This window comes from Osmerus mordax, chromosome 14 (genome assembly GCF_038355195.1).
Source record: "Osmerus mordax isolate fOsmMor3 chromosome 14, fOsmMor3.pri, whole genome shotgun sequence".
Lineage (NCBI taxonomy): Eukaryota > Metazoa > Chordata > Actinopteri > Osmeriformes > Osmeridae > Osmerus > Osmerus mordax.
The window spans coordinates 8,886,488-8,914,280 of record NC_090063.1 but is presented as its reverse complement, the minus strand read 5'-3'; the positions used below and the strand labels follow the sequence as shown (position 1 = coordinate 8,914,280).

General features: G+C 43.6%; 2 protein-coding genes across 2 annotated transcripts; both read right to left on the bottom strand.

Annotated features, from left to right (window-relative positions):
• Positions 1–56: 56 nt before the first annotated feature.
• LOC136956291 (neuromedin-K receptor-like) lies at positions 57–15,565 on the bottom strand. The gene is made up of 5 exons (XM_067250182.1): positions 15,198–15,565; positions 12,136–12,324; positions 11,634–11,784; positions 1,563–1,759; positions 57–378 (listed from the first exon to the last, which is right to left on the bottom strand). Exons 1-5 carry the CDS (start codon positions 15,563–15,565, stop codon positions 57–59), a joined length of 1,227 nt encoding a protein of 408 aa, XP_067106283.1.
• An 8,697-nt stretch (positions 15,566–24,262) lies between these two features.
• On the bottom strand, positions 24,263–27,562 carry cnga1a (cyclic nucleotide gated channel subunit alpha 1a). The gene is given in 7 exon segments (XM_067250272.1): positions 24,263–25,192; positions 25,328–25,938; positions 26,156–26,262; positions 26,370–26,474; positions 26,559–26,693; positions 26,939–27,001; positions 27,462–27,562. Coding segments are annotated over 7 exon segments (2,052 nt in total).
• Positions 27,563–27,793: the final 231 nt, after the last annotated feature.

Below are 27,793 nucleotides of genomic sequence, written 5' to 3'. Positions count from 1 at the left end.
TAATTATACGTGAGTATGTGTCTGTGTGCGTGTGTGTGAGCGTGCTCGCTTCTCTTTCAGGAGAACTCCTCGGCCTCCACAGTGGGGGCGACTCCGGCCTTGACCGCTCTCCCATTCCCGTTGCAGTCGTCGCGGCGCACCGCCACGTGGATCTTCTTCCTGTCGGCGGCGGCGTGGTTCTGGACAGCCCCGCCCCTCCCGGCGTCGCCCTCGGCGGGGTCGTACACCACCACGGTGTTGGTGTCCATGCGGGACAGGGTGTACATGCTGCTCTGCCTCGCCGGGTGCAGGCGGGTCGTCCGCAGCTCCAGCTCGTCGTAACTGGACACCTGGACGAACGGGCACCAGCGGAATGCCCTCTTGAACCCCGCCCGGAACCTGGGGGGAGGGGGGCAGCGGAAGATGGTCGTGATCGAGCGTTGACGGGAGAGAGCAAGTAAGTAAGACTTTATTTATGTAGCACTTTTCATACAAGAATTGCAGCTCAAAGTGCTTTACATAAAATCAACAAAAACAATAATACAAGTGTTGATCTAAAACGTTTACAAACCAAACTAGCCGCACTCTATCTGCGGTCTCTCGAATCCATCTTAGATCCGAGCTGCCACTCAAGCAAGAGAGGTGATGAGAGACAGAGAGGTGATGAGAGACAGAGAGGTGATGAGAGACAGAGAGGTGATGAGAGAGAGACAGAGAGAGAGAGACAGAGACAGAGACAGAGACAGAGAGAGAGAGAGAGAGAGAGAGAGAGAGAGAGAGAGAGAGAGAGAGAGAGAGAGAGAGAGAGAGGCAATAACAGAGAGACAGATAAAGAGAGAGGAGAGAAATGGGTGGCAATCCCACTTTTCCGTTAAAGCTGACACAGTCGAGTCCACAAAAGTATGTTGGCAGCAGCTTCCCAACTTGCCCCTACTGTGTGTGGACAATGGCATGAGCCTTCATGGGCATTTAATGGGGACTGATGTATTTTTCCCCACGACTAGCGTCAAGTGTCAGAGAGGAGGCAAACACATTGTACGTCCCCCATAAGAGCTGTGCTTACTCTGGAGAAAGAGGCACCCTGCACTTCAGTTAATTACCATGAATCCCTAATTGCCTTATTTGCAAATCACCTTTCATGCACTGCCATACACCAATCCCCAAACCATGCAGGGTGCTTAAAGCTGCCCCATGTCTCTTTCTTGTTGTTTTATGGTCATGCTACGTTCAGTTTTGCAGAAACAATGCTCACGGCCATGGAAAAATGTATTCACTCAGAAAATTATGTGTGTTTGTGTAGTCACAAGTATCACACAAAATTACTGGATTGTCTAACAATAATAATAATCCACCCAATAATGTCCCACTTGAGAGCATGTTTATGAATTGCATGAATCACAGAGTAGATTTAAAGAATCAGCAAGAGTTATTGGACCACTTTGCTAGAGGGGCGCCTTCTGAACTGTGAACACAGCCTTTCATTTTCAAAAGCAAGATGAGGCAACATTCTGTTGGTTAAAAGACACCAAGAAAGCTTTTTATCTGTGCACTCAACTATGTTCTGATCTGTGTGTTTAGCCTACCTGCTATTCAGACAGCAGTAGATGATGGGGTTGTACATGGTGGAGCTCATGGCCAGCCACAGCACTGACAGGTACACCTGCTGGATGGACTTCCACCTGTTCAGGTACTTGATGAGGCCCGTCACGATGAAGTAGACGTGGTACGGCAGCCAACAGAGGGCGAAGGTCACCACCACGATGATCATCATCTTCACCACCTACCACAAAACACAGGGGACAATGGGTGAGGAACCAGCAGGGAGAACCAGAGAAGTATCTCCAGCGAGTACCTTGAGGATTACAAAATAAATGCACACCAAACCTAATAAGAAAAGTTTTCTTGAAATGTGAAATGGTTGTGCCTTGACACGCTGTACACCATGGCAAGAAATGATTACTGATGTCACTTGGAGGCCAGTCTGTTGCCACATACAACACATTGACCAGTGCATCAGGGGGTCAGCAGGGGGTGAGACAATCTCAACTGGATATCTGGTAGAACAAGCCACCGTGAGGGTGAGACTGTAAATGACACCACAGAGACGTGTGAGGGCTGGAATACAGGCCTATAAAACGAGACCAGAACTTCTTTTGAGTACAAGGCAGTAAGACATTTTACGAGTAGGTTTCACTGGAGTAAATGAAGTTAAACTGTGTTTACATGTCACTGCTTCTGGAGCTAACGCTGACTTACTTACAAAACAGCGTCCTGTGATGTCATGTCTACATCATGTTCTCCAGTTTAGTTTTTGATTATATTTATGTACTATTATTCTAGACAATATGATATTTTCCTTAATTTTGATATGAATTTGATAGGAACATATAACTAAAATTCTGACAAACTGGGTGGACAAAAGTCAGATGAAATGTTACCATTCAGTTTCTGCCTGTTAGTTCAAAATGAGTAAAAATATAAGAATGACTAAGGTATTGTTTTATTATATGCTGCGTGCATCTTTTCTATCGATGATAAGAAAGACAGGCTTCAACACTCAGTTTGGAGAGATTAGAATGATGGATTGAAAGATTGATTATGGTTCAACAGTGTCAATCATTTCAACGATGCGCAGATAATTGAGTGGCCGTCGTGATGACAGAACCAAAAACCGTAAAGAATCAATAAACTGTCAATATGTGGCCTGCTCAGTTCTAATGGGATTCGAGCAACCTTAAACAGAACTCATCAAGATGTGGCAAAGGCATCTCCCTTGTCAAAGTAGCTGACCATTTCTCTGTGTAGGCAATGTTGCAACCAAACATACAACACAATCCACATAAAAAAACAAACACGTATTTTGATTCACAGAAACAATATAAAGTAAACAAGTATACAGCATGTTATATACAGTATGTGATTATACAGCATGCTATACAGCAAGCTGTTACCAGCAGACCAAATGACCCCTCCACCTCACCCCACAGGCCGCTTCTAAACAGAGACGAAGCCTCATGTCTCTGGGAGGATGACCCCCTACTGCTCATCCGCATCAAACGATGGGGATAATTCTGATTCCACTGCTGTTCTGTGTAGGAGGGTCTGCAGGGGACAGGGCCCCCCGTGGGCTCTGAGGTAAAAAGTGGACGCCCCCTTAATAAGTGAACGTCAGGCAGTTGCACTTAGACAATGGTGAGGAAATGAAGGACCGACCTTGGAGACAAGTGGAGCAGAGAGCAGGACTATTTTCGGACAGATGGGCTGCAAAGTTGTCACTTGGCTTCATTCTTCCAAACAGAAATTATATATTTTTATAAATGAGAGCATTAGAAATATCCTCCTGTTGAATAGTCTACCCTCCCTCCTGAGAGCACCCCCTCTACCTACTCCCCCATTTCGGTCCACTTGAGGAGATCAGGCAAGCATTATAAATATTTCTCTGTTGAAAGTCCACCCCCAAACTCCCCCTCCCCTCCCACCCTATCCACTTGAGATTCAGGTACTTGAAAGCACTATACATTTCTCTGTTAAATAGTCCCCCATTTGCCCATCCCCCACTCCCCCTTCCCTCATCGACCTCAGGAGAACCAGCTGGCAGGCCGTGCAGTGCTGGCCAAGCAGCTGAACAGGTCAGACCCTTCACTTTTGCTCTCGGAGTAACTATTCGGAAAAGACTTTCCGAATCTCAAGGCCGTCTCAGGGGGTGGGCCCGGCATCTGTGTCTCATCTCCTGTCCAAATTGGACTCTCTTCCAAACGGCGAAGCTATAAAAAAACTATAATAATCGTGCTTGAAAGAGAGACTTGAGTCTTGCACAAGCCAAACAAAGCATATTTCTGCCAGGCGTTGCTTCCGCATAGATAGGGATAGAAGTTGAGGTCTGGCATACAAATAAATCAGTTGAGCTGAACAGAGAGTTCCTCTATCATCTGTAAGTCATCTTATCTGGTCTTCTTTCAGATTGCCTGGACTGTTGCTGTCAGAAAATGGTGCACCGAGGTGTTGTCAATTGTGTTGACAAAAGATGGGACGTTTTAATCTCATGGTCATGATGGTCTTGTTAACTCTGGTAACTTATCAAGTGACAACATAGGACTTCAGACAGTTTCCATATTACTGTTCTAAAAAATAATTGACAGTACAGACTACATGTCAGGCCAACTGTCCATGAAAACATCAGAGAGCATACACAGTAGAAATCCTGGAAAAAGTCTCCAAGCCTTTGGTTTTGGGAAGCTACCAACTCTATAGCTCGTGCACATGCACACACCAAACAGCTCTAGTTAGCCCATAATTGACTGATGAGGTATTTACTGGAAGTCCACATATGGCAGGTTTCACATTCCACCAATTACAGTCTCCCTTCCTACGTATCTAGGCTGCTGTGTGCATACCCCGAGGTAGACAAATACCACAGCGAAATCCCGAGAGCAGCCCAGCCACATCCAGAGCACGGCACAATGCTCTTCTTCAGACCAACCACCTTCAGAGGTGACATGGGGACTGCCTCCCACATCCTGTCACAGGTTATGTAGTGTACAGGTACCAAACACACACACACACATCCATGTACTTTATACAATGGGCTAGGTTAGCAGCTAAATGTCTTTGAGGACATAGAGTCTATGGGTGGGCGATCCAGTGAGAAGGATTTGTTTTATTAGTCCATATAAGCTGACAGGTCTGAGAGAGAAACAAGAGAGCTGGAAGAAGAAGGAAACATTGAGAGACTTAACAGTAAATATATATAAGGGGTGTAACGGTTCATGTATGCGTACCGAGAAATTGATGATACAGACGTCATGTTAGCTAACTGATTCAGTCTCTTTTCAGTCTCTCAGTCTAGTTCTGAAACATGATGCTATTGTATCGGACCACCTGGATAATGATTGTTGTCAAGTGATTGAATTTATGCACGTTAATTCATTAACATGTATATCGAATTCACTGCGTCTCTACTGAAACTAAGTACTCACTTTATATTGTCTTGCTGTTAGTTAGGTAGCCAACATTTCATACATAAAGAAAACCCTTTCATATGACCTAATTCAACTACTGCATCGTTTAGCATTACTTTTACCTCATCAACTTTGTCCATATACTTTTCCGTGCAATATCTCACTGTGGAATGGTAAGAGAAAACAGGAAATTCCCCAATCCCAAACTGACAAAATTGTGGTTAAAACTGACATGCATGTATTTTACAGTCTAGTTAGTGTTTACTAGATAGTGCCCATTTTATACAATATGCCGAGAACACAATGCACATTTTTACTGACTTGGAAGCAACAGCAGCATGAAAGGTTGAGCGCTGCCCCTGGCTACAGGAAATTAGGTGGGCTGTGCCCTGAACCAGCACAGACATCTGAGAGATTTTGATGTCACAGGCTGATTCAAATAAAACTTGTGAGTCATCTATGGTATGCACACCAAACTTCGACAGTATATTTGTGGTATGTGATTATAATGGATTTAGATTCAACCATAATGCCAATTGGGTATATTCAGTATTATATGATGTAGAGGCGGGATCAGGCATGTGATGTACGCTCTGTGTGCAATGCTCTTTGAGCAAAGGAGCACTTTCAGTAAAACACCTATTCAGCCATGGTGCTCAAAAGAACGCTTCAAAATATCCTTCCTGCCTTTGTCTGTCCATCTGTCTATCTAATCTAGCTCTTCCTGGCTCCGCAGTTACCTGACAGACTGCTAATAGTGTTGACTCATCCCTTCTCTTCATCTTCGCTGTGGATAAAAAAAGAAAACCCTTTCAAAAGGGCAGTACAAAAAACTGCAGCAGATCAAACATTAGCCTTTATCCACAAGAATGGAAGGTTGGAAGCTAAGTGTTTTTTCATTGGAAAAGTAACGCCTGATTGGAGATACTGTACTTAGGGGATTTCATTAAAATGTCATAAACAAAAAGATGCATTGACATAATTCAAAGAATTCTATACCTTACAAATTACTGCTATAAATGCCAGCTACAGATGTACAGATATAACGTATTGTTACTGTTATACCCTCAAACAAAATGTGAAACTTTGCATATCTGTCTTGTTGTCTGAAAAGGGTATGAAAAGCATTGAATTAAGCTGGTCGCCCCCTAAAAACCAGCGGACAAAACGACTGAGTTTGCTAAAATGTGTCAGCAGACTCACTCAACACAGTAAATGGCTTCCCTTGTATTGATCCTTGCTCTGGAAATAACACCCAGGGGGCCCTTATCGACCACTAAGTAAAACAAACACATGCATGTCTGCTCTCAGGCCATGCCCTCACGTCACCAGCCCCAACCCCGCCCTTCCCCGACCAGCCCCAACCCCGACCTTCCCCGACCAGCCCCAACCCCGCCCTCCTCCAACCAGCCCCAACCCCGCCCTTCCCCGACCAGCCCCAACCCCGCCCTTACCCGACCAGCCCCAACCACGCCCTTCCCCGACCAGCCCCAACCCCGCCCTTCTCCAACCAGCCCCAACCACACCCTTCTCCAACCAGCCCCAACCACACCCTTCTCCAACCAGCCCCAACCACACCCTTCCCCGACCAGCCACACACTCACACCTCTATGTTCTCACAACACCATATTTTTACAGACCTCACCACAATGCAGCACACCCATCCTGTGTACACACACAAAAAAAATGCTTTAATGAGAACACGGCATAATGCTGCATTCTCAGTGCAGCGTACCTGGCAGCACAGGGTGGACATTCTCTACATTGTTGTGCCACATACTGAGACTACTGTGCGGGACTTTTTTGTACATTTGTGCTCTGATTGGCCTTGCGCATCCATACACACTCAAAAGTTGAGCTTTTTTTCCACAACAAGGAAATCACCCTTTGGAAATCACAGGTATTGCATCAAGCACACATATGCAATGTGGCAACATAGAGTAAAATACCAAACAAATTAAACACACTGCCTTTCAGAAAAACAATCATCATCATTGTTGTTACACACTATCCCCATTCCAAAGAGCACCTCAAATAAACTCATTTAGAGTCCAGGAAGCACTCTTACCCAAACATTTGTTTGATCATTGTCGTTAGTTGGAAAACAGCTGGAAAAACAGCATTTCCTTAGTGCTGCTGCAGGAGGACTGTGCACTGTGGACTGTGATGGTCACACTGGGGAAACTGGGAATATTAAGCTGATTACGTGCTGTGACGGCTCTGCACGTTGGCTCATCTGGAGTCACTCTATCACTGGGTAATCACACCCAGGCTGTGACAGAGCTCTCTGGTCCAACAGGTTATCACACACGTAGGGATGATGGCTACCTGCTGGGCTTTCTCTAAGGATGGAAGAAATCCACAGAGAGCCAATCAGTACACCTTAACAACCTCCAATGGAAGTGCTTTGATAAAGAAAATCAAGCTGTTATCTTTGAAAACACTTTAGTTACACATACCTGCAGTGTTAAAAAGGAAAATTATTTGTCCATGTCACTTGGGATAAAAGCAGAATTCAGATAGTCTTTTATAGCACTGAAAAACAGCAGGCTTAGAGAGTTCTCAGAGGGAAGCTGTCAAGTCATATGGTCCTTTTGTTTCAAAGACCCAATGTGAAACCTTGTTTCCTGGTTCTTACAGTATGACTGTGCTCTCAGGGACAACAAGAGCTAGAGACATGAGGAAAATGTAAATGGCCAGGTTGATGAAACTCCCACGTATAACTATTTACTGTAGGTCTACAGAGAAACAAATAGGCCATTTAAGATTACTTTGAATTTGTTGAAGGATCCTTGAGAATACCATATATTCACAACAATTATTTACACAGTAACCTTGTAGCATCTTTAAGAGAAGTGTCGGTTGTATCAAACCTTAAAAACGGTATCTTCCTTTCCGAGACAACGCACAAAGTGTGCTTCCACTGCTGTGTATTGCTCCTTTTTTTCGTCAACATATTCTCAATCAAATTCTTGCTTTTTAGTTCCTGAGAGATATACATTTTAATAACCCGTTAGACATCCATTAAGGATGAAAAGAATAATAACAACAACATTTGAGCAGAGCAGTAGGGGAGGAACAAAATTTGTCTTCTGCTGAAAATCTGTCTCTAATGACAATTTGAATGTATCTAATTGATGTTGAATCATGCAGCAACCACGAAGGCTGGTCTTAGGGCATGGCCACTTCATTGGATTTATAATGCATCATTATGCAGTAAATGACTAACTATTAGTTTCAGGACAACTGGAACAACAGGGAGTCAGGTGGCTGAGCGGTGAGGGAGTCGGGCTAGTAATCCGAAGGTCGCCAGTTCGATTCCCGGTCATGCCAACTGACGTTGTGTCCTTGGGCAAGGCACTTCACCCTACTTGCCTCGGGGGAATGTCCCTGTACTTAATGTAAGTCGCTCTGGATAAGAGCGTCTGCTAAATGACTAAATGTAAATGTAAATGTAACTGGAAGAAGATGAGCCACTAAAAACAAAGCCCTGAGACTGTAAGAAATGGGGGAGAACATTTGATTTGTTTTCTTGGGCAGAAATGAGATATATAAATATTCAAGACCCCCAACCCACTCAGACCTTACTACAAAGGCCTTTCAGATTGTTGTCATGGTTGTACCAATATTAGCAGAAATCAAAAGCTGCTTCCCGTCAATCATTATAAGAACCCACATACCCTACATTTCTCTGTGCTGCTTTTAAGAGTACCCACGACATAACAGAGTTCTATCAGCAACACAAACCATGGCTTCCCCATGTCTCATCTACACCCTGGACACAAAAGTAAAAAAATGATTTGATACCGTAGGTAGCAACAGGCGGAGTACTGAAAGTGCCTGTCAGACCTGTATTAGCACGTCTTTCAAAACACCATACACTTTTCAGTAACTGATTTTGAGGGAAGCGTGAATTGTGCACACTGCACACAATTCAGCCTGCCAGAAACCTCAAATGTCTCTCAAGAACATGCAGGCTGTTATACTTCTGTGCCGTGATGTCAATCACATACCAGCCGCGCTATAACAAAGCTTGTTTACATTCTGCAGCACAAGTTGGATTGTAACAGTGGTGCCTGCAGTTCTGCCTCATATCACCACACTTCAGCTGGCTCTAGCATTGTCACACGTATGCCTCCAGGATTCAAACTGATTTACTGGATTTTCAGACAAAATCAGGTCCTCTCAGGTAACCTAGCAATAACACTCTAAAAGACAATACAGAGACCAGCACACACAATAACATGCATACACATTTTGTCTGCTGAGAGACTGAGCGTGCAAGTCCCCATACAGAGCAGCACGAGTCATCTGTCTGGTACATGGTCATAGATGGGTTCTTCCCAGGGAAAAGCCGTTGTAGGGCCAAACATTAATAGATTCTACTTGTCAGAGATTGTCACAGAATGGATTAAACAGAAAACAATGGAGCTCACTACTGAATCCGTTAAATGTGAAAACGATAAGAGATAATAATGGTCAGGAGACTTGCTTCTCGATGGCTTGCTGCTTTCTTCCAACCTGAACACCAAGCCCTGTTAAAACCTGTCCACACCAAGCCCTGTTACAACCTGCCACCACCAAGCCCTGTTACAACCTGCCCACACCAAGCCCTGTTACAACCTGCCCACACCAAGCCCTGTTACAACCTGCCCACACCAAGCCCTGTTACAACCTGCCCACACCAAGCCCTGCTACAACCTGCCCACAACAAGCCCTGTTACAACCTGCCCACACCAAGCCCTGTTACAACCTGCCCACACCAAGCCCTGTTACAACCTGCCCACACCAAGCCCTGTTACAACCCTGCAGGGAGCAGAGAGGACAAGCTGAGGCTGACTCTACTAAACAAAGTAGAGCCCTGATACACTCGATCATTATTCTATTTTCTGCCTATAAATTCAGCTTGCTTAAATTTTCTTCCAGGACCCTCCCAGATAATCGTTCAAGCACACATCCAGGGACCCGACCACTTAGTTTTACTGTGAATTCTAAAAAGAGTCATTCAGCATGGTTGTGTCACTGTGGCCAGGTTTTTCAGCCTGTGTCTGTGCCCAGCTACTTGGCAAACAAAGACAACAAATGATCACTTGACAGCCCTATCTAATACGCTATAATTTTTGCAACAACACCACTGTCCACATCAAACGGATCTGCTCAGTGCCCTGTGCTCTAAGAGCATTCTACTGAAAAACATGATGCTCGGAAAATTGGCCGTGGACGATGAAAGTGACACTAAGCCTTTATAGTCTCAGTATCTATATTATCTGTGACAGTAGTGCTCAAGGCCTGGGCTCTCTCCCCTAACAGATTCTGAGCGGGGTCAGCAACACCTAACCTTACGCTACCTGGGACATTATCCCCGGGGGGGAAGGACATTCACAGTCGACTCTCACTCGTTCAAAACCCAGTATGGTTACACCAGGGATATGGAGGGAGGAGAGGCTGTGTACAGACAGGACGCGAAATGTTCTGACCCACTTTTAATTTGTAGCGACTGTCCCTTTTTATGAGTGCAGCACTCATAAAAAAAACTCCTTTTCAGGCATGGCAGTGGGAAAAACAAACATACCGCAACAACATGAAGATCAAGATGCACCAGGAGATTAAAGGGGAAAAGGGAATGAAAGAGAAAAACAGAGATGCTCTAAAATTGCTGCAACGCATACGAATGCACGCACATCACAGACACACCATGTACTGGGATCTACTCGGTCTATTATTGATCCAGGCAGGCTCATTTACTCTGCATGGGAGTATAAGGAGCCTCCCTGTATTCTGAAGTATTCATTAATGACAAGAGGTTTCAAGCTTGGTCAATACTCAATGCCACTGGCAATGACAGCATAATGGCAGGGGCCCTAAATCAGAGCTAATTAAATTGAGTTGAACCACAGCACCACAGAAAAAATAACCATGACGACTGTACCAGAACATGCTTCGAACACCCTACACTTCGCTAAAAAGAACAAACTTCTCAAAGAAGAGCAAGCATCGCTGAACAGAGCTCACTTCACTAAGAAGAGCACACTTTGCAATTAACCACAGCCATGAGACCACTGGGATGGATCCAAATGACACCAAAAACAAACACCGAGTTCTTTTGGTTTGGATCTAAATGGATATTGCATAGGTTTTCGGTCTCCACAGCAGGCTTCCTGTCAGCATCAGTGCCCAGCCAGGTGTTATGCCGTCTCCTGCCATTTGGACTGGAGTGGTGGGGGGGTGAGCAAACTCCCAGCGTACATGGGAGTCTACATTCAGAAAACACAGAGAAAACATTCAAAAAACTAATTGTGGCAGAGCGTACGGGTTTATTGAGGACAAAGAGCAGGCAGGTCTAAGCAAACTAAGCCACGTATTCATGGTCCCTTGCGGGTGGGGTGGGGCTGGGGCACCAGGTCTATTCAGGTATCACCTCAGATTGGGCTGTCTTTCTGAGCGTTGGCACCATTTGTTTTCTCTGACAGACCTTAACCTTGGTCAGAGTTGTTTGCTCGTGACATGGAAATATTATTGTTGCCAGAGACAGCTCCCCTGAATATCTCCTGCCACACTGAACAAGAAGGTAGAAGGTTTTAAAAACTCCTACCAAAACTCTCCTTAATTACCGGGAACAATTTAAGGTATCCACTCAAATATTTTTCCTTTCTGTCTTCTTCTCCATCATGTCTTACAGAAGGACTCTACTCTCACCTTCCTCTTGGCTCTGAGCTGTCCGTGGTAGTTGTCTGAAGAGTCCCCAGGGATCTCTCCTCCCCACAAGGTCACGCCCACGATGGTGTAGGTGATGCCCATCACCACTAGGGGCAGCAGGTACACCAGCACCATCACGATGATGTGGTACCTGCACACAAACGGTTAAACACGGCCAATCAACGAAAGCAGTATTTGGTTCAGTATAATCTTACGGCAATTGGAGGAGCTGGGAGGAGAACAGTGTGACATAAATCAAACTGATAACAAATTTAGGCAGGTCAACACAGCATTATACATCTGGTCTAGTATCAAAGACATATGAGTAGTGAGGCGAGGGAAGGAGAGTGGATGAAAGGATTAGTAGAGACTTATAGTATGACCGGTGAAACTAAGATCAGAAATAATGGGAGAGGTATTGTGTGTGTTTCTGTGTGTTGGTGTGTGTGTGTGTCTGCATGTGTGCGTGTGTGTGGTTGTATTGGTGTGTGTGGCCCTTCACATGAATGAGTCGTCCGCGGGTCGAGGCCAGGCCACGTAGCAAATGGTCCTGCGAGGCATCCTGCGGAGGGTGGAGTAGAAGCAGAGAGGGAAGGCCAGGGCCACAGCCAGAGCCCAGATACACACGATCACCACCTTGGTGGCAGTGGCCGACAGGCGAGGCTTCAAGGGATGGATGATGGCCATGTACCTGTGCAGGTCAGAGATCACAGGGTTCAAAGTTCAGAGGATACGGGTCAGTGGTCTAACACTTCTTCTTTATGAAGCAAAAAATATTTTTCCCCACTTTCATCTAAAATGAGAGGACAACTTTTCACATATTTACAGTTGTCATATAAACTGTTAGGTGGAGCTCTCGAACCGATTTGTAAAATAATTCAATAAAAGAAATAAAGAGCCAATTTTTCTCCTTACCTAAAGAGACAATTCGCTCACTCTTCAAAAATCCATCTAAACCCCTAAAGGGGAAAAGTAGCCAATGTACATCAGGCTGTCATTGTTTCCTTATAATTTAGTTTGCTTCACAGAAAATTCACTTTCACATCCTATTCACTCTACTTGGTTATCTTGCTTCATTCATATCAACAAGGGATTTCGAGAAATCCCAGGCTGATTTGAACAATAGAGCCTGCAAATCAGGCACAGATTACCCTGCCTACACGGTGAGCTAGGGAAGGAGATATGCTATTACCCTGATGAATGAATTCCATCCTCTGGTACATCCCACACTGATGGACTGTCCAGAGTAGATAGTAAAGGATGCTAATTGAAACGCAGGCATACTTAGACTACACTCCTCATGACTGTCTGAGGGTATTCAGAACCTCCTCACCTCAATGATGGGCGCTCACTACAAGACATACCCACAGACTTCCCTAAACGCCTCCAGTAATTAATTGTTATTTATATTAAGTGGCACTCCTCAGTCCAGGATGGGAGACTGGACAGGAATCACTTGTTTCATTCAGAATCAATTATACACCAGCCATCTGCCCGAGCTCTCAGCTTGTTGAGGGTACTGGACTGGCTTTAAAGGTTATTTTGATGTCTCTACTCTGTCTGCATGCGTGTACTCAAAATAATGAAATGGCATACGTACATGAAGCGGACACTCGGAAACACAGCCTATGTACATGGGGGAAACCTTTAAACATATTTAGAAACAGTTAGAAATGTACAAATACAGAACCAAGTCATTTACACATTTCCCTTCCATTCTTTTTTGTGATCAATTTTTTGGGGGAATTTAGAGTTATCATTATAAAAAGATATACAATATTTACACATTATACAATAAAAATAAGCTACTTACACACTAACTCCTAAAGGTAAGGAGAAGGAGGAAAAGGTTTTGTGTGTGTGTGTAAATCGAATCAATCCAACTATCAAAAAATAACCACACCTCAGACAGACAGGCAGGCAGCTGTCACACGCAGCAAGTTTGTACTTGTGCACACACGTATTGGGGACCTAGTCTGGTTGATGTCACACATTATCAGTTTTTGATCCGACAGCCAACAGGAAGTCTGTTCGGCAGGTCCGGTGTAAACAGAGATATAGAGGGGAAGCTGCAGCGAGTATTTGAGGAAGCGTTCGAGAAACAGCCTTGAACCGTAGAACCTCTGCCATTTTCAAGATGTCAACAGAACCGCGCCACATTTTGGCAACAAAGTCCGAGACTCAAGGTCACAATATGTAGGTCAAATCATAGGTATTATTTTTGTCTGGTTTCCAGGGTGATGACATGAAGGGGACAATGTGGTCCCCAAACCAGAACGCGATGGAAGGACATAAGCTGTATAGAAAAAGGGTTTTCTGAGAGGGGGGACTGGACACCTACTAGCTCAGAGGAGAGGCCATCGTGTTTCTCATGGAATTGTGGAAAATCTCTCAATTCAAGTCACACATCCTTGGCCTGTGTACACCCACTGCAGGCTCTCTCCACACACAGCGTGTGCACTCCTACACACACAAACACTTTCGCTCTCACAAAGATGACTTCTGAGGATGTGGGTTTCAAAAGTTGAATTGAATTTACTGGTAAATATATAATCATGGAGGAACATGTTTGAATCATCCCACTACATGATACCGTAGGAGGAGGAAATGGAGAAAGTGACACACCAGAGATTATTCTAATTTTTCCATACAAGACTTTCCCCATTTCCTCAAAGACAACACATTCATAAAACAGATCTATAGTTTTCGATCTCTGGAAGCTTCATTCTCAAAACTTCAACCAGTACAATACTAATGCAGCGCATCGCGACTGGGGAGATTCCACATCTGCATCCATATACATAAGGCCCACATTATGGTAAAGTGGCTATATTAACATGCATATTGAGAAAAACCCATTCCTCCAGTGAAGTGATGTGAAACGGATGCACAATAACATTACAGCCCACTAGGGCCTCCATCATCAAAATGGATGTGCTCAGGCCTCTCTGGTGTCGCCCCCTGGAGTTGCCATAAATAACTTATCAGAGCCTGAGATTGAACACCAATGGTGCGGGAGCCAGCCAATTTGTCAAATGGCATTAATTAGTTTTATCCAAGCTGTCTGGGTTGGGAGTTTGGATCAGTCATTGGCCAGAGGTGTTTTTGGTTTTCCCTGAACGAGCTACATCATTGTGTGGAGGTTGAAGAGGGTCTGGGTTGTTTCTGTTTCGAGGGGACATACACCTTGATTCTTGCTTTTGCTTAGAACATGCACTGCAACTACCCCTCCTCCCCACCACCACACACACACTAACTCCCCCCTCTTTTTCAATCCCTTGCTGTTAGTGTAGCCAGATAACTAAATGGAGTGAATGGGGAAGTAAACATCTGCGAGGCGAATTAGAGGGAAAATGGCAGCCTGATTCACTGATGTCTATTAATAACACGTAAGCGAAAGAAAAAAATCGATATTTTAAGTAAGAGCTGATTAACACACATATTAACACACATTATGAGCTCCAATATGTGTTGAACCATTGGAATTTACCAACTGAAAAAAGTTACAGTATTTCAACAGGCAAATGTATGACTTCAGATTGATTTCAATTGCATCCCCAATACCTGTCAACGGCGATTGCTGTCATGGAATATATGCTGGCAAACACGGCAGTTACTGGAAAGAAGTTGTGGAATTTGCAATAAGCTTCTCCGAAGTACCATTCTCCGTGGGAAGCGTAAATAAAGTTGATCAAAGTATTGAAGGCAGCCATGGATGCGTCTGAAAACGCCAAATTTAAAAGGAAATAATTTGTGACTGTCCGCATTCGTTTGTGGGCAAGAATGATCCAAATTACAATTAAATTCCCGAAGACCGCAACGGTTAGGACGGAGCTGTAGGCTACCGACCACAACGCCACGCGCCAGGGAGGTTGAACAAACTGATTGGTATAGTTCCCCGTGATATTCGATCCGTTGTGCACCGCAGCCATTCTGGTTCCTAGTTTACTTTGTAACAGATAGTTATGTTTTTAAAATAATATTACTAATTATCCCCGCGAAAACAGTTCCGAGAATGCCACTGCTTTTTGGCTACAGGCTGCAGCCGAACAAGGGTAAGTCTGCACCTTTTCCACTGCCCTCTACTCCACGTATAAAGTACTATTTTCCTTTTCGATCCAACTGAATAAGTCTGGATGCATATCTTTCAGACTTCTTCGAATAAAAATACGATATATCTTTGCGATATGAAGACGTGGAGCAAGTTTCCACAGTGTAGTCCCTCTACTCTCCTATTAAATGCAGACAGGCGCGCGGTCCAGAGCAACGGCCAATGTACTCTGTGACGCACCAATGGCACAGATAAAGCGAGAATTTGATTGATTTTGGCCGGCTGCCGTTTTTAAACTTAGTGGGGAACAAATATAGGTTAGAGCAACAGCATCCCTCTGCTAATTAATCAATCCGTTAGAGTCATGGTTTCTTTTTTTTCTAAAGGAAAAAAAAACTGTTTGCAACAGAATGTGAACAGGTTGGTCTCGATTTCGGTTTGGCACAAAACCACAAACAGATGAAAATATTCTGATGTTGATCTAACGTCAACAAACACAATTCCTCACAGTTCAGACATGACATTTTTAGCATTCTGAGTGTAAGACTCTCCATAGGTGTAAAATAGCAGGATAGCACACCCCACCACTTATGTTTATTTAGGCTAATGAACTCTTAAGAGAAAGTCATACCCCATCCACATCTTAACCAATGAGTGTCTCCTTCCAAGAAGACACATCAACCCCTTTTAATATTGCATCAGTCTTACTACCTACCCTATGTGTCAAACAGAACTATCTGCAATGTATCTACATTTGCATATCTTTTCATATCCTGTGGTCCCACAGACCCTTCTATCAAAATGAATATCCATCAGACAAAGGAGCAATTAAGCCCAGGAAACACCATGGGAGTTTCTGTATGTCAAGCTTTGTGTAGGGATGGGCCAGCAATCCATCTTCAGAGTGTACCGATAAGAATGTATACGGCTGAACAAGGCAAGGTTTTCATGGCCCAGAGAACCTTTGTCTGACATTTCGTCTGGAACATTCTTTCAGAATGTCCTTCTACTGTTACAAGTGCTTCCATAATCATGTTATAGTGCCTTTAAAGACAAATTGCAGAAGGAAGTGTTTCTCTACTGTTTAACCCTTACTATTAGTGGCATCAACACTGTGTACTGCAAAGGATAAAGGTTTCTGCAATTTATAACTTGATTCCTGTTATGAGTAATTCTGATAAAAAAAACTACTGGAGAGCTACTTGATGGGTCGGGGTTCATGGTCCCTGTGCATCCTCTCATCCCTCAAGCTGATTGAAATGCAGAGCAGGCTGGTGTAGTGTGATCGTTTAGCCTTCAGGGATATTTAAATGATGCCAGTGCTAGCCGTGTTTCATGTATCCATAGGTTGTTTTTCTATCCACTGTCTTTATTTGAATGTGTTATGCACATTTCCTTTAGTTGCATTCAAAATGTAAGCATTATAAAAATGTGATGCTCTTCTACAAAACAAATGATAACATGTAAACAGTGGCAATGATGAATTATTGATATGAACATGTTCATAATTTGCTCATTCTTGTGTGCGCATGGTGAGAATATGAAGCAGCAAAGTCATACATCAGGGAGCACCACATAGAAAGCCCCTACATCTCCCTACTCTCTCCTATGATCACCCTCACCATCCTACAATGTGCTTCTACACTAGAAAAACTCAATCCAGATTTCCTGGAAGCGCTTTGTTTATCTGTTCATCTTATGTGCAATTCTTCCTGCCTGCTGGAACCACTGCCTACACTGAAGGATCAATGCCAAGAACATCATGAGGAATAAGACCCTCCTCAACTTCCCGAAACCAAAGAGGAAGCCACTCAAAAGGGTTTCCAGAAACACTTCTGGAATGCACAAGTAACCGTCTATACCTCCAATCCTTTGGGTTATCAGATGATGCTGTTTGTCACAACAGCATTTTCAAACTCCATTAAGTCCACATTTACACACCAACACCACCTTGTCTTCTACTGGTCCAATACCCTCAGACTTTAAGATGGAAACACCACATGAGGCTTCCTGGCTGCATCAGACTGCAGGGAGCTGGTGCTGACTTATATGGTGAACTGGCAATAACAGGCCAAGTTCCAGTAAGAGAGGAGGGAGAGACGTGTGTGAGGTATGTATTACATGCCTAGAAACCGATTACACGCTGTATGTAGATCTGGCATGCTGCCCATACAACAGAGCCTCTTTGATACTCTACATTTACACCTGCAGGTATGCACCATGCATGATCAGCCTGTCGAAAGTGTGCTCACACATTACACAATTTAATTTAATTTGACTCTGGTGGCCTTTGATGTCTACTGTCATAATAATATGTCATTCTTGGCAGAGTAGAAAGTCTAGAAATTAATGCTAATTAAGGTGGACCAAACATTGGGGTTAATTAAGGTGGTCCAATACTGTGATACTAATATCATGATCAACATTAAACATTCGGGTATTGAGGTAACAAATTGGTAGGCTGCTGGAGGTCAGATGTATTTCAAATTGAGAATTATCCATAGAAATGTACTCCACATCCATTTATGTATTCATTTATTGATTCTAACCCTTGCTGGTTAAATATGAGTGGAGCCCTCACTGCTAGATGAGTCAACATCATGACCCAACGTGTACACACAAAGTGAAATCGATAAATGAACAGAGAGATTGTATGGTGTCACATTACCCATGTCAGCATTTTTTCTTTTGCAGATCGAGTGGGCACTGATTGATTAAACAGACAACAGAGCTAACCCTTTTCGAGTGTGTTCAGGTTGTACCATCCCTTAGAGGATGGGACAAAAGGCCTGGGGTATTGCCAGACTACATGACCCAGAATGACACAGACAGAGCACAGGTCAGCAGGGTAGAGGGTGCAGAAGGTGATACAATATCCATGCAGTATGCCTGCCCCAGTTTGTGTAGAGCTCACAGACATCCCCAAATAAATGTCCACTTAAATGGACAACACATGCTCTTCAATCACATCCTGTCATTTTGTATCTTTTTCTGTCACAGCAAGATCTCACAGTAACCTTGGTACCTTCCCTAGCGTAGGAGTCTGAAGAGTTGAGCTGGGTGAACTCACAGGTTCTGGCAGTTAATTAAGGGTGACAAAAACAATGTGCCAAGCACAGAAATGTATTTCACTCACTGGCTCAAGGCCTTGGCTCTGACCAGCTCAGTAAGATCAATTAACTGGCATCCCAGACCGGTCCACCGCACCGGAGAAGAAGAGGATTGTATAGGTCATCATGGGTCAAGTAAGGAAAAAACAAAAGCATGGCCAGAGGAATTAGCTTCAGGAAAGGATTTGCTGGTGGAAATGGCTGAAGACAGGCAGTAAAAAAACTTGAATTTGATATGTATGTGTGTTTCTAAATCTTTCCTAACGAGTATGTCAAGAGAACAAAAAACCAAATGAAATTGCTTTGTTGAATGACTTTGTAATGATTGATAGATTAGATGGGTGACCCACACAACATAGCATTTCTGAAAAGATTAAATGTAGTTTCCCATTAATAATATTATGATTGTTAGCTTTTTTATTGCTTCTCTTCTGGAAGATATTGTTAGATGTTGTTTCACCATAAGATCTTTTACAACAGAGATATCCTCCTCAATCCTTCTGACAATATAGACCTATATTTTGAGCAAATCTAAAAAGGCTATTTCCTCTTATTGCTTACATCAAATGTGTTCTTCCACATCAATACAACATTAATGTCCAATCACACTGTGCTCGGCACAATAATAGCAACAAAAGTTTTTTTTTGTAAAAACGAAACAAAAAGAGCTGCAGAAATGTGGTGAGGAGTGGAAGGGAACCATGTAGAATCAATGGTTACATCAACAAGCTGGAAAATATGGTTTAAGTGGGTGTTGTTATAAGAGACCTTGGTGGATCTATTATACTGCAGTAAGCCCACTGTTCTAATTAAGGCAGTGAAACGCTGTCACAGTCATTCACACATGCTCACACGGGGTGGCTGAGATATATGCTAAGTAGGTCTCAAGAGGAGTTTGTGTCTGAGTTTGTATGGAGCGCACACACAACCTTACGAACCCCAGACTGGTCCCCTGTAGGCGGGCTACCTTGCAGTCTTCCAGCCCGGACTATGTGGAATGAGGCTAATGAGCCGCTCAAGAGGGTGTCTGCTCGTGTGCCAAGGAGCAAACAGAACATGTGCTGCGGGCTCTTCTCGTGTCTGTTAGAGAAAGAGATTAATCCTGCAGCGTAGGGAATTTGGACATGCTGTTAAATGTCTCCCGTGGCCTTTATTAAGGACAAGCTTATTCTCTTCTTGGGCTTCCCCTTCCTTCCTACCTGCTCTTGTCTGTGCCAACATAAAAAGACAGGCTGGTTGTGCAGCCTGTATACTTAAACTCAAACTTAATGAGTTCATTAAAGATTCATCAGGTTTTTGAACATTTAATTGGTGGGTGATGAACAACAAGTGCTTTCCGTTCTGTACATCACAACAAGGAAATTGGTCAGAAATAATAATTTGAAATTGAAATAGTAAAATGTCTACATTGCCTTTGTAAAAAAAAAGAAATTACAGATTTGCAGACCTTTGGCATTTTTTTTTCTTCAATTTGTTAAAATGATCTGCAATTGGTCCATTGTCCTGGGGATTCAGATTACAGGTGTTTTTTTAATACAACAACAATTCTCCAAATGTACGGCTAGTGGTACTGTCCCAGTACCCTGCAGCTGCAGACAAGAGTGTGGGCGTAGGGTCATAAACATGCAACTTAATTTATAGCCAGGGGCCTCTTACTTGCGAAGGAAGAAGGATATCTACAACTAGTCTTTTCCCGCATTCCTCAGCCCCTAATATCCAGATCTTCACACTTTGGTCTTAATATCTTCTACCGGTTTGTGGTATTAATAATAATCAGTCAACAGCTTAACATATGGTTTCCAGTAATATAAAATATACTGAAAAGATGGATGAGAGTTTAATTTTAAACCTGATAAATCCATCATAACCCATCTTCATCATTTCAACAGTGTGATGTCAAATTCCATGTCACCTCCCACAAGTTGGATAGGCTTGGCATGGCATTGGAAAATAGAGTGATACCTTTCCTTCTTCAAGATCCCTTTTACCCTGTACAAATCTCCCTCTTCATCACCACCACAGCACCCCCAGATGATCACATTGCTTCCACCACGCTTGACAGATGGCATCAAATACTCCACCAGCATCTTTTCATTTGGTCTGATATTCATGAACTGTCTTTTGTCATCTAAACACCTCAAACTCAGGTGTCCATAACCCTTAAAAAAAATTATCTGTCCAGTATCGGTGTTCTTTTGCCCCTCATGATCTTTTCTTTTTTATTGGCCAATCTGATAACTTTTTCTTTAAAACTCAGACATACATGTTTTGCCAAAGCAACATGTGTCCCCCTGCTTAGTTGGACACCGTGCCCATCCACTCCTCTTTCTATTCTGCTTGGAGACAGTTTGCGCTGTGTGAAGGGATTAGTACACAGTGTTGTACAAAATCTTCAGTATTCTTCTTACCAATGTCTTGCATGGAATAACCTTAATTTCTCAGAACAATAATTGCCTGTTGAGTTTCAGAAGAAAGTTTTTTTTATTTTTTTCATTTTGTGCCTGTAATCGAACTCACAATTGCTGCTGCAGATACACAACTAGTCTACAGAAGAGCAGTCTTATTGCTTCTTAAATCAGCACAGTCGTTTTCAGCTGTAACTGCAAGATTGTTTTCAAATGTTAAATTAGCCTTTTAAAACAATAAACTTGGATTAGCAAACTCAATGTATTGTTGGAACACAGGACTGATGGTTGCTGATAATGGGCTTCTGTAAGCCTAGGTAGATATTACATAAACATTCTGCCATTTCCAGTTGCAATAGTCATTTAAAACACTAGTAATGTCTAAACTGTATATGTGATAAATTTAATGTTATTTTAGTGGATATTATTTCGAAAACAAGAACATTTGCAAGAACATTCCTCAAAGAACGTTCAATGTGGATACCGTTTTAAACAGTAATCGACAAAACACATACAGTTACACAGATCACAAGCACGCACATGTTTTTCCAAACCACCTTCCACAAATGTGTCTGGATTTGATATACTTGTCTGTGCTTACTGGTGGTAACAACCTAGTGGTGTGTGAAATGAGATCCAATCAATGCTCCCGTCACTTCTGCAAATTGCACCTGCTGGTACACCTAGAATGACCCGTGGAGGAGGCCTTGGGCCAATCTGACGGTTTCCATCCTCCCTCTCAGAAATGCTCTGTTAAATGTGAGTGACAGCAGCATGGCGAGAGATTTCATGGTTGTCACTCTGGGTTTTCAAGGAAAAGGACGATTTCTCCCTTGGTGTTTTGTTCTGTAGGCCTACTGTAGCTTCCCACACTGAACTCCACCTGAGAATGGGTGAAGGTTCAAAATAACTGAAACTCATATTTGATATCAGCCAAATTAACTAATATGCTGTGTGCGTGTGTGTGTGGTTAATATCTTTCTTTTACCTATTGAACAAAGCCTGTGTGTGCCAGTGCTGTTCCCCGCCAACAGTTCTTGCCCTTTGGGAAATTTCCTTTTTTCTAAAGAAATCACTTCCCTACTTCCTCAGTTTGCACCACAGGGGTCTGCCCGGACCTTGGTTTGATTACCACACAACACAAAACCCAGCCCTTCGGCAGTGTTAAAGTATACAGTAGCAGGCTATGGAGGCATGTAAGGTGAACTTCCAAAGCTAGCATGCATATAAAGTTTGACATGTGACATCCATCTGCTTGACTACCACAACAGTAGAGCAGGTAGGTGGGCCACCAGCTCTGTTTAAAATACAATCGATTCAAGAATCCAGCAGAGAAGCGCCTAGTTTGTTCCAACAAAATCAATAATACATCTCATATCTGAGAAAAGTGAAAAGGGGTTTTGTGAAGACAAAGAAGAAGAAGGAAATCTCAGATTCAAATCCATGTTTTAAGGTTTTCCGGTTACTTTAAATGAAAGCTTTTCACCAGAATACATACATGGATCAGATGGGGAGGTCTGATAGTGAGAAGGCCAGCACTGTCCTCTATTCCTCCTCTTTTTCAGTGGGAATGTAATCAGATAACTGTGTCTCTGGAGAGATTACTTTTTGTACTCCATAGAAAGACTCATGTTTGTCCTCCAGTCAAAGAAACACACGTGAGGGAGGAGGAAGTGGACTGAAGAATGGCATGCACGCCTGCATCTTTATTACCACACACAATTGGGGTAATGTCTGGAAACCTGCGGGTTGCATGTGTCTCCATGAAGAATGACAGGGCAATTGTGGACGAAGAGAGTATAATTAATGAGATGTGTATTGGGCTTTTCCTGTGAAATTTTAAACATGACACAAAATTGAATGGCCTATGTCAAGGCTGTCATCCCCAGTAATTGTTTTCTAAATTGTATTCTCTCTTGCTCCAATCAACTGATCCCTCTCCAATCCCTCAACAATAAATCACAGAGAATTGCCAAAATGGAAGTGAGAGCGAGACACAACAATGGACACTATTACCATGAACGGAGCAAAAGAAGAAGCATCCTACAAGAAGCTTGAAATGCTGCCTTTCATCTTGAAGTACAAGGCACACTCCTTTCAACTTTTCCTCTGGCACAAAGCGCATAGGGAGAATTTTACAGAACACAACAGCTGGGCCAGCAATCAGGAAAGATATGTAGGAATTTTAAAAGGGAAGCTGAGATGAGAGCCTGACAGGAAAAGGTCTGAAGTGTTATCTTTGAGACCGCCGATCTGAATAGCCCATGACGCACAATGCCTTTCAATACTGAAGCCTCAGATAACATGGGACTGACTGATTTTGACAGAGAAAGACTGTATGTCTGTGTGTGGTTCACTGACAAAACAGGGTTATAAAGGTAAAGGACAAAACAGATTGCTCAAGGCAAAATGTCCCCGATCTAGCCTTGGGTATGACATCTCATTGTACAGTACAGGCTGCTATGAGCATAAAATAAAACATATGTGTTTAGTTTGATCAATACTCTAGTTGTGCTTCATTGTACTACTTGATAACATTTCCAGCATGCAACACTTATCAATAAAACCGAGAGAAGGATGAAAATAAAGCTGCCCTCTACCACAACCCTGTGGAAGAACACATGTACTGCATGATAGAGTTGCATCATCAGAAGAGTGGGTCTGTCACTGTTTGCATGGCACAATGATTACTGAGCTGGGATTTACACAGATTCACACACAGATCAAGCATGATTAATTTGAACAAAAACAGAGAACAAAAAACAAAATATTTTCAGTTTTTAATCGAATGATGGCATTTCCCAAGTTGTACTTGAACAATATTCCCCACCACTGTTGTATTGGTTTACATTTATCTATCTACTGGAAGGATTCTTTCTGACTCTCATCTGACTTTCTGGTGTTTTTCAGTCTCTGTCTTACTCCATTGTCCGATGGAAGACACTCTTACAAAGAAAGTCAGCTATATTCCCTGTTGACATAGATTTATTTTTGTCTTACAAAGTTCTATTCAGGCTAGAAAGAAGATTGCTACTTCCTTCCCCAAAAAATTCTCCCTTTCTTCTACTTCTCCTCTGTTTTTTTATCCTCTTAATCTTTTTTTGCCTCTTCCTTCTCATCCATCTCCTCTTCTTTTTTCTCCTCTTCTGCCTCTCCTTCCTTTTTCTCCTCCACAACTCCTTCCTCTTTTTTCTCTTCTGCCGCCTCTGCTTTTGTCTCCTCCCCTTCCCCTTGCTCGTCCTCCTCCTCCGCCTCCTCTCCGGTCAGTCGCTCCATCATGGCGATGCGATCCACAAGGGCCTGGTCTGTGATGGTGTAGTCTCCCAGCAGCTTTTTCAGCTTCATCTGCATCAGCTCCATGGTGCTGTACATGCGGTCGACCTTCTCCTCCAGGTCCTTAGTGTCGGGCATGATGTTGGATGGGTCCAGATCCAGGAGGCCGTCCTTTAGCAGGATCTGTCTGCCCTTGTCCTCCAGAATGACCTTTGCCTCCGGGTACTCCGTCATGGCCTCCATCAGGTCATCTTTGGACAGGATGAAGAGGTCAGAGTAGCCAATGCTCCGGATGTTGGCAGTCCTCCGGTTCCCTGCCTTGCTGCCCTTGATGTTGAGGATGCTGATCTCGCCAAAGACACTTCCGTCGCCCAGGACGACGAACTGTGTGACGCCGTCGTCGGCCACGACCGCCAGCTTGCCCTCCTTGATGATGTACATCTCGCGTCCGATGTCACCCTTCTTACAGATGAAGTCCCCCGGGCTGAACACCTGGGGTCGCAGTTTCAACACCAGCTCAATCAGCAGGCCCGCTTCGCAGTCGGCAAAGATGCGCACCTTCTTCAGCGTATCCAGGTGGACGTTGATGGCGATCTCTGCCCTCAGCTTGTCTGGCAGGTACCTCAACACCTCCCTCTCGTTCTGAGCCTTCCCATTGTTCCACAGGTAGTCAAACCACTTAATGACACGGTCCTCCAGTTCCTTACTGACCTTACGCACCTGTCAGGAAACAGATAGTATTCAGGTTGCTTCAGGTTTCATACATCATATTCATACAATACTGACATACCAACATGGAATGCACATGTGCCATTAATATTAGGCGTTGAGTTGAAATCGTATCCATGGTCCCACCTGCATGTATTGCTTGATGTTGTCGATGCGGGACTGGAACTGGGTCTGGGCAGCGTTCATGTTGGTGATCATGGAGCCGATGTTGCCCACGATGGTGGCGAAGATCAGGACCCCAACCAAGAAGTCCACCACGTGGAACAGGAACTCGGAGTCCAGGGCCGGGGACGGCGTCTCCCCGATGGTGGTCAGCGTCAGGGTGGACCAGTAGAGGCTGAAGGCGTATTTCCTCATGGGCTCCCCGAACTCCGGCTCGTCTGGGTCATCCAGGGCAGGGTAGACCCAGGCGTCCGATCCGAAGCCGATGGACTTGGAGAAGGAATAGTAGAGGCAGGCGTTCCAGTGGATGATGATGATGATGTACATGACCAGGTTAGAGATACGGAAGATGTTGGGGTAGTTGGTCTTGGTCTCGGTACGGGTAAAGAATTCCATCATGCGGTTGATGCGCAGCAACTTGTTGATGCGGATCTCCGGGTAGTCCAGCCCCAGGTACAAGTAGAAGACGTCTGTGGGGAGCATGGACACAACATCCACACGGAACTGTAGGCTGCTGAAGTAGCGCTGACGCAGCAGATTCTTATCCTTCACCAGAAGGCCTTGTTCCAGGTAACCTGAGAACACAAAAGTCAGGGTCACACACAAAATCGACAGCTTCAACGCACATGAGGTCGAAGGAATCAATAAACTCTGTGATTCTAAGGTACTGATCACTGCACAGCTTTTTAGAATAAGTTCAATACAGGCACCGTGATGTTTGGACATTTTATATTGAAACAGAATCCAGACTGGTTTTAACATCTGCGATGGGACGGTGCTTTTCCCCCTCACCTGTCCTGGCCCTGAAGGCCATGTCAGCCAGGTACAGGACATCAGAGCAGTAGTCCAGAATCATCCAGGTGAGAAGGTAGTCATGCTGGAGTTCCTCAAAACAGGCCCTTGAAGAGCGAAACACTAGTATGATTGGAGTGGTGTAGACAAGCACATGCTTACACCTTTACCAGTCATGTTAGATATGCGTGCTTTCAATAATTTAAGAGGCTACCTTGCAATAATCATTGTCCAGTTGTACATGACTGGCATTGCGATGACAAATAGCCAGTTGTAGTACAAACTGCCTGCAGGGTTAATGACAAACACCTCCTTGGGCCTGCCAGAAAAGAGCACTGAATTATGGAAAACGATTTATATATGGTGTCAATATAACACTGATGTGTTCATATGCTACACATACTTCGCCTTTTCCTTCTCTCTTTCCTTCTCCTTTTCCTTCTCTCTTTCCTTCTCCTTTTCCTTCTCTTGCTCCTTTTCTCTTTCCTTTTCCTCTTTTTCCTTTTTCTCCTTTTTCTTCTCTTTCTTCTCCTTCTTCCTGAGAAAACCATTGAGACACATGTGAATGGGTCACAGCATCACATGTATTTAAATGTTAAACTAAGTTGTTGGTAAAGTAATCAGAAATAGCCTGTTACTCTTTTTTCTCCTTTTTTTCTTTCTTCTCTTTTTTCTTCTTTGTTTTCTCTTCTCTGGGGAAAGTACATTGAAATCGGTTTAAATGAAGCTCACTCATGAAATGTTTAAATGTATTATCATTATATTATAACATACTGTACATACCCCTCATTGTTATTGCTGTTGTTGACATTGAACAGACGACCTGGGCCAGGAGGCTGCGGATCTCTGAAAAACAACAATTTCTAACTGAATCCTGAAACATATAACTGAAATTTAACAATAAAAGAACATTCTGTAACATTCGTAATCAGACCAAGGGTGAAGAATTGGTTTGAAAAATTGGAGGGAGTGGTATTTCTAGGATGCCTCCGGCACCACCTGCAAGGGGGCCAGCACCAATTGGGGGCACCCCACCCCCACCTGGACTAAAAATATCTAAATACAGTAGATTCCTTTAGAGTTTTCGCCTAGGACACCAAGTGGTCCAAAAACACCCCTGATTGGTTGGTTCAAAAATTGCAATCATCCTATATGTGAACAGAAACCCTGCCCTGCGGCAAATTTTGGGGAGGGGACATTAAAATGGTCACTTGACATTGGTAGGGAAGTGTGTGACCACTAAACCTCCACCTATGGTCTTGACCATGTAGAATGAGAGTGTGTGTCCTGGTGTGTTGTTGTTTACACATCATCCTCCGTGCTGTCCCCCTCTGTGTCAGTGTTCATCTCTGAGGTGACACGAGACGACACAGACAGGTAGCGCCTGGTGCTCGATGTGGTTGCCATGACTGCAGATTTACGATCCAGCCTTCCAAATATAAACGTAACAAGTTCTGTTCAATCAAACCCAGCAGTATCTCAGACATTTTGAAACCACTTCCAAACACTGCAATAGTATGATAATGTACTCTACAGGATAATCAAGCCAATTACTATCAAGGAATAACCACTCACCAAGCTTCCCACATGAAAATGAACAAATACAGAAGTCATTGTTGATGCACATCACATAATTGC